This window comes from Eretmochelys imbricata, chromosome 18, assembly GCF_965152235.1.
Source record: "Eretmochelys imbricata isolate rEreImb1 chromosome 18, rEreImb1.hap1, whole genome shotgun sequence".
NCBI lineage: Eukaryota > Metazoa > Chordata > Testudines > Cheloniidae > Eretmochelys > Eretmochelys imbricata.
In genome coordinates, this window is record NC_135589.1 from 20544570 (window position 1) to 20559725 (window position 15156).

Here is a 15156-nt window from a genome sequence, read left to right on the forward strand (position 1 = left end):
TAACCCAGAAGAGAGATCCCCTTCCTTTCCCGTTTCCTCATTCTAATGGTGCTGTGACATTTTAAATGGACAAGTATGTTGAGCAGATTTACTTTGGTTGTTAATTTGGTTCCTTATACTGCTTTTTTCCTCGTGTTATTTTCCATGACAATGATTCTGCTACAAACTGAACTTCTTGTTAAACAGCAATTTTCACCTTTTGCAGCTTATCAATTGACAACAGAATAATTCACTATTTGTGTTAGTTCTGGAACGTGTAAGTTAGGTTGAATATTGATACAGGCTTTTGAGTCCAATGCCTGACCTGTTTGCAGTGCTCACATCTTGTCAACATAGGGCAATGTTTCCAGTAATGGAGATCCAAACCTTCCTCTGTGAAGGATTCATCCCTTTCACCACAAAAAATGCATAGGCTGGAGAAGACAGAGGAAGAATAACAAACACTATAGATTACTGAAAGAAACAAGGGAAGGGAACCTCCTTCCAGTATAAAATCATTCTGTGACATAGACAGTTTTTTTTTTTTTTGTATAAAACATCTTCCCTACATAATACCTGCCTCTGATTGGGCTCAGGCAGAGACTTCTGTAAAGTTGTAGTGTAGCTATAACTAAAAACGTTCACTCAAAGAGAGAGACATTATTACAAATACATTCTGGGGAGGGCTCACTTAGACAGTTTACCTGATCTCAGAAAGCATTCTAGATTTTCATCAAGCTCTTCAGTGTGACAATCTTAGTCTTAGTTTTGCCTCTGTTTCTGTAGCAGTGATATGCTGTTATATTGTGACAGTTTTCTAATCCATGGACACAACTTCTCAAACACATGTACAAACCTCACACTGTACAAGTGGTGAAGGATATGTAATCCTGATTTGTCCAATATTAAGTATATTTATTTTGGAAGATAAAGAATAAGGAGGAAGAAATTCAAATATTCAAAATGCCACCTATTAACACTTAACAATTTAAATCTTATTTAATGAACTGTCCACAAATGTCAGTATAGATATTTGCATTTGGATGATCACTAACTGCTCTTTAGCAATTACTCTTTTAAAGTGGTTAGACGCTGCTGATTTTACTTACTTATCTAAATAATTTGCAACCGAGGAATGATCATCTGGAATCTCTGTTGCCGCAGGTAGGGTGACTTTCTTTCCCTGCTCATCTGTAACAAGGAATCTATTAAACTCAATAGATGGTTCTTAGTTCTTTTTGGATAAATATTGTTTCTCAAGGTCTTAATGGCAACTGACTATTTGGAATAGTACATTCCTAAACGTCAAAAAGCACAAGAGGAAATGCTTCCTGGATACAGCAGGACAATTGCTTGCCTTTTGAGTGCGCTGCCATATACAAAACAGCAGCAATGGATTGTTTGCACACACAGTCATCACTTAAAATGCTGGTGAACATTCTGAAAATAAAGCAGCAGATGATTTCACCTCAATGTGAGGAGAAATGCAAACTGGCTTCAATCCAAGCCAATCTGAGTTGGTGTAAGAAACCACCCACCTAGCTGATGGCAACCAATGTTGGCACACTAAATGGTCAGTTATCCCCTGAAGACTGAATGATTCTCTCTGTCAGATTGAGTCAGCCAATCCAAAGCTCTAGGATCTGTGTGTTTCTGAACTCAGATGAGTCAGCGTGCATTATATCATAGTCAGTCACCTATTGGTTATGTATCCTAACTACTTCCCCATCCAAAACATTTCAAGGCTAATTTGGTTTTTGTGTTTCGTTGAATAGTTTTAAGCTTTACCTTGAGTCTTTAGTTTTTGATAATCATTTTCTTTCTCCTGCCAAACAAAGAAATAGATGTCAGTAATTCCCTTGGTGACTAAGGCACCACCCAGGAAAGAACAATTTCTTGGTATTTCAAGAAAGAAGAACAGATAAATCCAGAGAAAGTCCAGTCAGTGAACAAACAAGAAGCACGGTCAAGGCAACACAGGTTGTGGTGCAGACAGACAGCCTTCCCAAAGAGGATGTCTCCTGAGTGCTGGGACACAACACTGTTCCTCCAGTAGATATATCCCTTTCCCTGCCTTAGTACAGGCACATATATTGCAGCAGGGTGGGCAACAGTCCCTCTACCATATCAGGGTGCAGTTACTAACCTTTTAAAGTCACGTATGTTCAAATCCAGTTGATGACAATTATATAGTATAGCATCATTCTAAAGTGACCTACATGAGTTATTATGTATAGTACCCTTGCACTGCTCTAACAAGTACTTGGACATTTTAAAGCTTGTAGAAGCAGCCTCCAAACACCACACGATGGATTCAACAATTCTACATGGATGCAATTTTTGTACCACTGTACCAAAAACAAAGCACAGAATTTTAATTTTGACTTCTCTTTATGCCATGAGTAAAGACTAGTCCCTTCATGTATTTCAGTTAAACTTCTTGTGGTTTAATATAGTACCAGAGTTATCACAAAGCAGCCTTCATCTCACAGAACACAGCAGCTTAATCTGTTTCCAGTATCCATCAGGAAAAAATAATAGGACCAGTACCTGTAATTATACCACCATTACAAGATAATTTCAACCCAGGACATCTGATAAAAAATGATATTGACCTTTCCAGCCTGAACTTCTGCCTGGATCTCCTTCAGTGCTGCTAGCTGCCCTTGCAGGACCTTAATCTCCTCTTTCTTCTGTTTTTCTGCTTCTTCTGTGGCTGCTTTTTTCTGTGCCTGTTAAGAAATACTCTTTCAGTTACAGTGGTTTTGTAATACTCTTTCACTCAGGGAAGGATGCAAAAACACCATTTAATCTAGAACATAATGTTGTTTTCTTACTGTGTGCAAAACTAACAACTGGTCCATTACAATATAAACAAAAAAGGATCTTCTATGCTAATTTTAAATAAATGCATTATGATTTAGACCTGTCTCTCATGTAAATACTCCACTGACAGATAATGAATAAATTAACACATCTTCCATTCGTCCCACAGTCAAAGAATGACCATACTGCCACTGACCCTAGATTTTTACCTTACTGATGTGAAAATATTGTTACTGTTTCAGAAATATAACCTGTGCTTTTTTCTATCCTTGATCCCTATCATAACAGTGATTATAAATGGGTTTATATAGTAAAGTGAGTGCAAGTCTGTTTTTTTACTATACGACCGTGATATTTACAATTATGAAATTCTGCCGTGTTATAACCATTTTTTTTACGATCAGTGCAGCTACAAATTCAATACATGGTTCCACCAAGACACTGCTGAAAATACAATATCTTAACATAGCTGCACACTTTCCACAGTCTTATTACTTACCCTAAGCTCAGCCTCAGTAAGTCTACCATCTATTTTAGTAAATCCATCAAAGAGTGTTTTATAGAGAACATTCTTGCGTGTGTTGGCATCATCTGGAGGAAGATAATCCAGTATAATGGCCTGGTGCTGCCTGTACATGTCGAAGATAATCCGTAATGCTGTATCGCGTACCTCATATACTCTGTGCTCCAACGCCCCTGTCGCAAACTGAAAATATTGGTGAAAAAGGTTATTCTTACTTTCTTCTGGAGTTAAACTGGGCCGGACTATTCTCACCACATTTGGGGGAAAAACAAAGATAGCTTTAAACCACCTTCGCCAGCCCCGATTTCCACTGTGTGCTGAGCATACCTCAGTTAGACCAAAGGATCTGTCCCTTAATCAGGAGCGACTGCCCACTGCAGTGGGAGCATTGATATTGCCTAGTTAGACAGACAGACATGTTTCTCCAACCACGTATCCTTTATAGATTTTCTTTTGCATTATGGATCTTCACAAGGTTGACTAATGCCACCTAGAGAAGCTCACTGGGCCTCATTGACTGGTGTATGCACCAGGCACTCTAACACAAATAAATTAACATTCATTCAAGAAAAAGAGACTTAAAATACTGTAGTTTCAGACGCTTACCCTCATGACATTGTCAATGGTAAACCCAGAGTTTTCTGTTCCCAGGTCTTTCAACAGGCGTTCCACCAAGTCCACCTGACTCATTGCCAGATGAGTAGGGGAATTCGGTTTCAATGGCTGGACCAGATGAACCGGAATGATTTGAAGAGGTTTAACTTCATTACACAGTGCCATTTCCTATAGGGAAATACAGAGTTAACCCGCACAGGAAAATGCTGAAACACAGGATGAAATGGTTTGCAAAGCCAATGTTATTCAGGACCTCATGACCAAGAATGTCCTGTGTTAGTTACAATGAGATAAACCGTTCAGGAGAGGAAGATGGTCATTCACTATTTCAACACAGTCGGCTGTACACAGCATAAAGAGAAGAAAAAAGTGTCAGTCTTGCTATTGGCAACAACTTTATTGACCGAGAACATGCACACATTGCATCTGCTGGGAAATATGTTTTCACTGGGATCTCTCATCTGAACAAGACCTGCAGAATTGGACACTAAGTTTTTTTTTTTGTTTTTAGATAACTGAAGGAGAGAGAAAATTTCCTAGAGGAAGTCTAATGATAATGCCTCAAGACTGATCTCAGGAAAGTGCTTTAGCAGAGGAAATCTACCACCTCACATTTTATTGATCTACTAAGGAAACAGCCTCACAGCTGAATTCTGTTGTCATAAGATGCTTGCTGTTTGGTCCTTTCAATGCTAGACAGTACCTATTCTAGCTGTGTGTGCAAAACTGATAATTTTAACATGTTCGTAGAAAAAAATACAGTAACTTTCACTTAACATTTTAGTTTTATTAGGCTAGATTCTGTTTTCAATAAGAAACCTGGATTAAATCCACCAGCGCCTGATCTAGTATATAGCATAACAGATCAGAATCTGACACACAGAGTACATTTAACAAATAAATCCAGTTATTTTTCCCTGTGAATAAATATTAATATGCATGAATCAATTATTGTTCCTTCCACTAATGAACAGTGAAGACTAGCATTTTCATATCTTCTGTGCTTTTATGAAGGGTAAAGAAATGCACATTTCTAGGACAGTTCTCCATTCCTACATAAGTTCTAAATCCTAAAACATGGTCAATGCAGTTGGAGTCTCACTTGTGTTCAAATTACACTAACTTTTGTGCCCATTTCATTTCTTCAATGCCACATCGCAAAGATAAGATTTTGGTTTGAACTTTTTAACATTTCAAGTAATGTTTGTAATTTGGTTCACTGGTTTATTTTTACTTTCCGTGTGGTGCCAAGCATCATTATTGTCTTCAACATCAAAAAAAGTCATAACATTTAGTTTAATAGTTGTGCTTTAAATTTGATAAGGTCACAGGAAAAAGGAGAAAAGTATATTTAAGCTAAGGTTTCCTGACTTGTCTAAGGAGCTACCAACAACAAGGAGATTAAAAGAAACACCCAAGTCAGTTGTGACAATAGAAGTATGGAAGTAACAGGCACCAGATCATGAGGCTATGAAGCCTGGTAGTATTCCTTTGAAATCACTGCACTCTGTCCTCTTGTAAGCAAACCTGACAAAAAGGGGAAAAATTGAGAAGGAGCCAGACATTAGTTCAGGTAGGTTGTACAGAAAGAAGAGTCTGTTGTAACAGGTTTACTGCAACATAGCTCAGACCATAAGCCACTATTGGTCTTGCCATCACAACTGACTGAATATTGGTTGCCAGTGGCTAGGAAAGAGAGAGTAACAGCTTATAGGAGAAAACTGAGACATGTGAAGCAGCTCGCACCAGGATCAAAAGAATATGTAGTGGATGCACATGGAGGAACAACACTGATCTGCATTGCACAGGATAATTTATGAAGCTTTCATTTGCATGGTCTGTGTGGGAGCCCTGTGCCAAAGGAGTAAGTGGTGGTAGCAGTGGCAGTAGAGAAACAGCTTCTTTCATAAATTGGTTTGATTTTAAGTGATTATGGAGCAATGTTTCATTTAATCTTAGTTCATATTTCTTAAAGGACACATGAATGATCTGCATTCACTTTTCAAGTAAGAGGCAAACCTACTGGAAAAGGTACTGAGTGTATATAGGAAAAGGGCTGCTTGACCATCTTTTATACCTCCTGTTTGGAAATGTCATACAAAAATCCTACAGGAATATTACACTGTCACTCTAAATATTTCTTAAGTTTTACTGTTTAGGTTCTATTAAGCTTTATTTTCTGCTAGCAATAATATACTAAGTATATCTTCCTCCTTTTCCAAGCCAAGTACTCTATGTCCTGGCTACAAAACTACAACAGTAATGGCTTCCTCATTTCCTTTCAAGTATACAATTACAATTCTAGTGTACACGAGCCAAGAGGTATTAAAAAAAAAAAAAAGCCACCTTTGGCTTTAGAGTGACAAACCAGAGCAGTTCTCACACTATCCCTGTTAAAATCTGAGTCAAGTCTGTAGTGAAAGAAAAACCTTTTCTCCCAATCTTGATGAATACAATGATAAAATAACCCAGAGCCAGTGACTCACCTAGTATCCTCCTGGGATTATATTAACACATATACACACACACACAGAATTACTGTTCCTGCTTTGAAGTTTTACTGGAAAACAGAGTCTGTACTTCTTCAACAGCTGTTCACAAATGCTCACTGCCACCACACAAGGAATGGATTGTCAATTTTTAAATTGGCATCCTTTTTTACTTTTGCTAAATCTGATATTTACATCATTTGTTTACTTCTAATTGAAAATTTCCCTTAATTTTTATTGCAATTAGGTTAAAATGACTCTATAAAATGACCTAAAATTCAGTCACAGAACAGGTAAGTTTATTTATAATTTTACAATTAGTTTGAGTGTAAATATATTTTCTTTTAATCAAAAATTATACCATATTACAAATAGGAGACAAGGACTATCTAGGTACTTTCATAGCTCTTATCACTGCAGTACCCTTCAAATTAATAATAATAAAAAAAAATGGCAAACTAAACTTTGTGTCCATTCTGCTCTTGCAGGAGTAGACTGAAAACTAGCAGATTACTTCACAACCAGTAGATTTGAGCAAGCTGCTGAAAAAGTAATTGTGAGGAAGCTAAGTCAAACAAATGGAGTTAGTTCCAACTACTGTGAGGTTCATGGTCATTATCTCTTCTGTGAGTGAAGTCCACAGTTTAGGTCCAAATCCTGTGAGAGTTCTGTCTCCTGCATTCACAAGCAGTACAAGATGAATCTCAGGAGTTCCAGTTTACGAGATATTTCAACATTTTGAAATATGGTTTAATTCCAGTTCAGCACAATATTTTGAAATTTCTTATGAACTGGAAATCCTGAAAAATATTTTGCTTCTCATATACCAACACATTACATTTCCAAAAAAGAAACTCGCTTTCCAGAGGGCAAAACTAAAATTGACTTTCTTGGCAGTTTAGCCACTGCTACAGCAGTGAAATGGACAAGAATGTCCATTTCAGTCAGCAGTTGTTGGAGCTTCCAAGTTTTGCAACTTTTGGGGTGGACCTTCTTAGGGCTGGGGATGGAGGGCTTCCAGACCCGAGGGCAAGCTGGCTTCCATGGCTGCCTGCTTGGGAGCTCAGCAGCCCAGGAGGCAGCCAGCCGAGGAGTCTGGAAGTCCTTGGTGGCTCTTAACAATCCGCATGAAAATATGATAGTGGAATGTGTAATGAAGTATTTACCAGAAATAGCACATTCAAACCAAAAAGGGTAATTAACACTTAGCGTCAAAACGTACAACCATGATATGGAGCTTATTTAGGTTAATCCAGCAGCAGTAAACTGATTACTGTAGCACCAATATATCTTTTTACATTTGATTTTGGACAGATGTCATGCAGTCCGTGTCTTGGTGGCATTCTCAGTCTGTCATATGTGTGGGTAAAACAGCTAAATGTTGTATTAAAAGTCAATCTAATATGCATTTCCAGATGACATTCCTACCTGAATAAAGTTGGCAGCCACAATACGAAGACGGGTTGAGGAGTCTCCTGTTCTAGAAAGCAGATTTGGAAGCGTTCTTTCCACACAATGAGTTGTTTCCAGTTTACCTAGTTTATGCTTTGGTATATACTGAGTGATGATCATTTTCAAAAGTTTCAGGGAAGCTTGGAAAACCTGAGTTAAAAAGATTATTAAAACAAAAAATATTTTAAAATTTCCTATTTCCATGTAATATAACTCAGTCTGTTTTCTAGAATTAACAGAAACAGCAAAAGTCTAGAATTACCAATATGGAAAACACGGTAATGGAAGCGACCTCAGTTTTTTTCCCCTAGAAAATATGAGTTAAATCCTTAAGTGAAGGGCCAAACAATATATTCTACTGATTTTCTATAAAGTCCAGCAAGCTCTTGAAAAAACTGAACTTTCCCCATCTCCTAAGGCCTAGCTGGAGACTAAAAGTTACCCCTCTGCAATCTCTTCTGTTCCCTGTATCAACTTGATAAAGTAGTATAGCCCAATTTTAATACATACTGTATCCATAGTTACTTCTTCAAGCCCATTACTCAACTTTGACTTACACAAATGTGGAAAATATTGCCTTGATGTTGTCCAACCCTAGATTACTTGAATATCTGCCTTAACTTAAGTCATTTAAAGGCAGATAGTCTAGCTTTCTTTATTCATTCTGAAAAAGTCTGCACAAACTATTTGTTGCAAGAACCAAGTTGATTTAACTACATACTTCTGCTATGCAAATTTAACTGTTACTTGTTCTTTGGGTATTTTACAGAATTAAATTGTTAAATTTAAGATGAATTTTAGGATTCTCAGCTTTCATTCATGTTTTGTGGAGCACAGCGGATAATTACAGGGTACATTATCCATAAATAAGGCTACATTTTAGTCACAGGTATATTTAGTAAAAGACATGGATAGGTCACAGGCAGTAAACAAAAATTCACGGCCTGTGACCTGTCCATGACTTCTATTATATACCCCTGACTAAAATTTAGGAAGGGGTCAGCTTGGGAGGGTGGCCCTGGGGGCGCCGCGGGGGCTCGGGGAGAGGGGGTTGGTGGGACTGGGGCAGGCTTCCTACCTGGCTCCTAGGAAGCGGTGATCCCAGCTCCTAGTTCCACTTGCTGCCTCCGCTCTGTCCCAAGCCCTGGTTCTGCAGCTCCCATTGGCTGGGAACCATGGCCAATGGGAGCTGCAGGGGCGGTACCTGCGGGCAGAAGCAGCACGTGGAGCTAGGAGCTGAGGGAGGGGAGTTTTTGTCGCCCTTCCGGGGAGCCTCCCCCCGACCAGGTAAGCACTGTCCCACACCTCAACCCCCAGCCCTGAGCCCCCCCACGCCCAAACTCCTGCTGCTAGGGGTGGGAGGGCCTGAGACTGCCCCAGCAGAGGCTGGTGTACCCTGAGCTGCTCAGGCAGCCCCTGGGCCAAGTGCACTGGCTGCTGCAGAAGTCACAGAGGTCACGGAAAGTCACAGAACACGGAGCCTTACCCATAAAATATATTATTTGCTAAATAACCTACGTTTCTCTTTCTACTATAGCATTTAAGTGCTGTATAAAAGTTTCACAACAAACTTATTTATTGAGCACAGTCACTATTCTTCATGGCATGCAATACATAGACAACCCAAGATGCTCACATTTTATAAACTATTTACCTCTGTATATTATGCAGTTCCCTAAATTCGGCAGCAATTAAAAACCTGCATGAACTCACATTTTTGTAAAATTGCAACTATAATTCAAAGCCAAAGTTAATATAACAGCATTCCCTTTTAGAGTGTAGGCTATTCAGATATTTAATATTATTAAATTACAATTATTTTCTCAACTAAAAGCCTTCACTTACTAGGCCCTGATCCTGCAACTTGTTCCATGTGAGTATAGCCTTGCACAAGGCTGTGCAGGACTGGAGCTTCAATGAGGATATTTTTATTATGAAACAGTATTACTCACTGAAGACACTATGTCTTTTATGGCTCTTCTTATAAGAAAGACAGCAGCTCTAAGCATATTCTTTAAATCATCCTTAGATGTGCTGGCAGAGATTTCCATCAGCTTTTTATATATAGCAAGCAATGCATCTTCTCGATACGACCAAGTCTTGGAATATGCTCCTGCAACCTGATACAGAGTAAGATTACTGTTAAAATGGCTAATACTGGCAACTCAATGCATAATTTAGTGTGACACAGGAAGAGATTTGCAAAGGCAAAATGGGAATTAGGCACCCAAATCCCATTTACTTTCAATGGGACTGAGGCATCTTACTTCTTTTGCATTCTTGAAAATCTCTCCCATAAAATTGCTTAAAGGAAAAATGAGACTTTATACCAAAGGAAATGGGATTAATACCTTAACCTCAACAAACTAACCCAGATTTTGGCAACTACCTATCTACCAACAAAGCACCATTCGCTGTGACACTAACAGTGAAACTTTCATCAGAGGACAAATTCTAGAGCAGATAATCTGTAAACCTCTTCTTATCTCACTCCTGAAAATGGATGAGCTAAATCTACACAAACTTATCTAGATATAATAGATTCCTCTGATAATATGTAATCAGCTCATTAACAACCGAAAGTTAGGTAGCCATGTAAATGCTGAAAATAGGCACCTGATTTTAATACTAGTGACAGTAATACCAAACTTTAGATTTGCAGTTCTATTTAATCATTACATATATGAAGCTATTATCTCATCATGCTTTTGTTCACAAAGTGAATTCTAAAATGACTCAAGATCTGGATTATAAATGTGAAATGGTTTATTTTTCTGGTCTTTACCAAGGCCTCTCCGAAAACTTCAGTGGCAGGGCTGGCCTCCCTCAGCGCTTTCTCAGTTAATGGTTCTGGCTCCCCAGTGATGCCACTTCTTGGAGTATCACTGATATCTTCTTCATTCATCTCTGGCTCAAGGTAGGCAAATCCATCCTCATGCTGCTTACGAATAGCTGGAAGAGGTCTCTCATCGTAAGGCAAAAATTCAACCTAATGGAGAAGACAAGGAAAGTAATTCTAATTGTGATTCAGATCTGATGTTGTTCCATCACTACTTTGATTCATTTCAACACAGTCCATCCAGACTTTTCTCCAGAGTTGTATCTCCTGCATTTTAAATGCAGGTTTGGAAGTTTTCATTTTTTATCATCCTGTTACCATGGCAACAGTGCTTTCAGAATGGAAGTCAGTACTAAGGATATATTTTATATGACATTAAGCAGATAAGATAAAAACATTATGGAATTCCATTTATAGCCACTCTCCAGATATGAAGACAATGTAAACAGTTACATTATTTTACTCCAGTGTGCTGTAAAGAGATTATTGCTGCTCTTAGAGTCCAATCCAACTCCTACTGAAGTCAATGGGAGTCTCCCATTAGACATCTAGAGCTGGAGGGTGCATCTGACTTGGGCTCAGGCTAAGAGGTTGTTTAACTGCAGTGCAGATGTTCCAGCTCCGGCTGTAGTCTGAGCACCAGGCCATCCCACCTCACAGGATCCTAGAGCCTGGGCTCCAGCCTGAGCCTGGATATCTATACTGCAATGAAACAGCCCCGCAGCTCCAGCCCTGTGAGCCCGAGTCAGCTGGCATGGGCCAGACTAGGGTTTTTAACTGCAGTGTAGACATAGTCTTAGTGTTTCTGGTTCCAAGAATTTTATTACAATTACTGCCTGGATTACTTTCCCTCATGATGCACGTGACATCAAGCCATTACTGTGTTCTTCAGTCTCATTCTAGCATATTCTTTATTGCTGTTTTGGCCCTGAGCCTAGAATCACACATGATCATTTCTAAAAGAGGAGTGTTATCAGATCATTAGAGGAACAGGCCGAGTTGTAGCCCAGCTCTAAAGTGAGTCAGCAGTGTGACCTTGGACAAGTCACTTAACCTCTCTTTATGTCAGTTTCCCTATTCGTAAATTGGGTCTAATCTTACTTAACTCATCTTCATGAATGTTTGTAAAGGCTTTCAAGGGTCTCACACAAGCATCATTATTACTAGATGAACACAGATTAACAGCAGAGAAAGCCAACCTCTGATGCCATATGAGACATCAGCATAACCAAAAGATGATCAGATTCCTATAGGAACCTCAATGTAATAAGAAAATCATTTTCTTTGGTAGATTCCTATAGAAATGGCCAAGAAAGGTGACTTTTGGCTGGACATGATTATATGATGATCTCTTGCAAATGTGGGAGGCCTCAAATCAGAGAAGACTCAGATAAACAAGATCACTTACATTTATCTTTGGAAATCTCTCTACAGAGGCTGGTGGCTGGGCTACATGAGAAACGGAGTGGTCAGGGACAATGGGCTCAGGAGAAGTTGTCTCGGGTGGCTTTTCTTGTGGCAAAGGCTCAGTCTTCTGTGCTTCTGTTTTTTCATGCTGGGGTGACTGCATGGGTTTCTTTTGCCGAGGGCTAACTGAATAAACCATAGGCTCAAGGGGAAATTCAGGAGGTCTTCGGATCTGAGACAAGAAAGGGCAATTTTGTACAATCAGATTTCCGGACATGGCTTCAAACTAAAATGCTGAAAGTGAAGCTCAGTCACCACTACTACATCAGCTGCTTTCGAACCAACACAACGTCACTTATAAAAATTAGTGGAAATCGTGGCTCTAAATGCAGGTGTCTGGCATAACAGCAAAGCAACACAAGGGAGAAGACAACAGATTATAAGGAGCCTCACCTAATTGGCAAATAATGGTTTCCCAATAGCTTTCCAAGCTTAAATACCCCTTGGGATTGTGGTATGTCCTCATTTTGAACTCCTGTGGTTTGCAGTCAAGCCACCAGAAGCCCTTTATGCATGTACGTTAGCAACAACAAGAGGTGCTTAGTAATATGAGAAAGCCACGTGTCTTGATTACATTTAGGTCAGACTAAGTGATCTAATGGTCTCTTTTATCCTTGAAAATCTGTGACTCTATGCTGGATGGCTTTTAAATTAGACAAAACATGTGAGTATTTCTAGTGTAACTGTGATTGTTAGTGCCTTTTCATTATTATTTATAGACCACTAAGTGTATATGGCTGGAAAAACTAGATGAGTACAGATCAACAGCAGAGAAAGCCAACGTCTGATGCTATGTGAGCAACTAACAATCCAAGTAAAAAAAATAAAGATTTAACAAAAATACTCTATGACAATTACCTAATGAGTCATATCCCTTGAGTTTATTTTAGCTTCTCAGATACACATAATACCACTTGATAAAGCCCTATGAGTCAAGCCACCATGTGTTTATTTTTATATTATGACTAGTGATCCCCACCATCAGCTCTGGATCCAGAAGGTTGTGCAGCTCCAGTTGCTGATACACCTTCAGGCGGTACTCTTCCATCTGCTGTTTCTTCTGTTTAGCAAGATCATAATCTTCCTTCTCTACAGCACAGCGCTTTTCTACCTCATACCGCCCGAGTCGTTCCCCAACCTGAAAAATGGTGCTTTCATGTCATTAAGGTTGCTGGAAATCACATTCTTTTAAATGTATATAGAATTCCAGCCTGTAAAACTCAATTGTCTGACTCTTCATTTGTTATTTTTAAACACATCAGAGGGGTGACCTGCAGCCACCAAAAATGCATTTTACTGCAAAGATTGAGGACCATCTTATGGACAAATGAAAAACTCATGGATTTGTGACATGACGGTTATTAAACAGTACCTTTTGCAAATCAGCAATAGCTTGTTTGAGTTTCTTGGCATAGTCATAACGTTCATGACAGACAGCTTCATGCTTTTTCTCATCCAGTTTACGAATTATCTGAGCAACTTCCGGATCCTGGTACATATCAAAAGCCAAATCATCCAGTGGTGAAATAGAGTCAGGTTTTCTGGAGAAATATATATATATTTTTTTGAGGTTAATCTGAAGCACCAGCTACATATATTCCTTCTCTTTTTGCTGTGAGAAGATTAATATATATTAAGATGACAATTATTTTTTTCTCATTCTTCAGTATACTGTGGATCTCACTTATTTTAAATGGCTCATCAAAGTCACATTTTTCCTGTTTTACTTTGAAATACAAGTTTAGCTCTTGTAAGATTTATTTCTTCTGTTGGGTTCAATAACATTTAAGCAAATGTATATTTTCCATTTTACTCTACATTGAAGTTTACTGGATATGTTATCCCCTAACTCAATGTTCTAGACCTACCACTAACGAGACTTTGATGTGATCTGTTGTTTTCAGTGACATCTATATGATTAAATTATCACACTTCTATGTAAATGAAAGAGCTCCTCAAGACTCTGGTCATTGAGATTTTCTAAGGAAGAAGAGCAGATGTCTGTTGTAATGTTTATAACGGCTCTGAAGGTTTAAAGTACTAGGTAATAGCTAATTATTATACTCCTGTTATTTCCATCATTCACCAAAACCTCGTCCTCCCAGCCCAGATCCAATTTGAGGTGCTTCTTCCTTCAAATCAGATAAACTGGAAAATGCAGCCTCTAGCACTAGTCGATGTTGGTATGACTGCAGTGATGTTAGTAAGTAAACAGTTTGTCAGTGTCCACAGAAAATTGTCTTTTATTCAAAAGAAAATGCCTTCTACTTACAAGGGAAATTAACCACTAGAACATCTTACCAAGGAACATGGTAGATTCTCCATCATTTAAGTCTTTAAATGACAATTGGATGTCTTTCTAAACATATATTCTCTAACCCAACCACAAAATAGGGGTTTGATAGTATTTCACCCAGTAATTTCTGTAAGGTCTGCGTTATACAGTTCAGACTAGAATCCTAGACGATCACAATGATTCCTTCTGACCTTAAAAATATATGAATTTATGACTGAGAGTAACAGTCTCTTCTTTTAAGTGAGATGCTAACATTTTTAAAATGAACAAAGAAAAAAGATCCAGAAATATAAGATTCCTGAAAACTAAAATATTGTGTTATTCTGATAGAGTGTTTTTGTGTACTAGGCATGCAATGATATGACCTCTAGTTGTCATACAGGTAATTCATAATCTGCTGATTATTCTGAACAAATAATGATAAGATTGGATCAATTTGATCAGAACAAGCAGGAAGTATTGTAGGCCAAAGTATCAAAATCCTATGCAATGGACACAGATTGTTCATACACCGCCAACACATGCAAAAACCAACATGTGTGTAAATCAAGTAACTGCACATTTACTAGCATACAAACTGAGTCAGTTACTTGATCTGCATGCCCAAAAGAGGGCTTCTGTAGGCACAATTTGTATGGCTTTTGTAGAGGTTTGAAATATGTGGGCCATG

General features: G+C 38.5%; 1 protein-coding gene across 7 annotated transcripts in view; it reads right to left on the bottom strand.

Moving 5' to 3' along the window:
- The window catches only part of CEP104 (centrosomal protein 104), a 41790-nt gene that overhangs the window by 10496 nt on the left and 16138 nt on the right, over positions 1–15156 (bottom strand). For 6 of the 7 annotated variants that reach the window (XM_077837028.1, XM_077837024.1, XM_077837026.1 and 3 more), the window contains exons 7-18: positions 13563–13731; positions 13170–13328; positions 12132–12362; positions 10670–10873; positions 9837–10004; positions 7861–8034; positions 3935–4111; positions 3305–3511; positions 2595–2711; positions 1768–1804; positions 1089–1170; positions 305–413 (exon numbers count right to left, since the gene is read on the bottom strand). In XM_077837028.1, coding sequence (XP_077693154.1) covers positions 305–413; positions 1089–1170; positions 1768–1804; positions 2595–2711; positions 3305–3511; positions 3935–4111; positions 7861–8034; positions 9837–10004; positions 10670–10873; positions 12132–12362; positions 13170–13328; positions 13563–13731 — 1834 coding nt within the window. The remainder of the gene's footprint in view (positions 1–304; positions 414–1088; positions 1171–1767; positions 1805–2594; positions 2712–3304; positions 3512–3934; positions 4112–7860; positions 8035–9836; positions 10005–10669; positions 10874–12131; positions 12363–13169; positions 13329–13562; positions 13732–15156) is intronic. The other variant, XM_077837030.1, reaches the window with a different exon arrangement.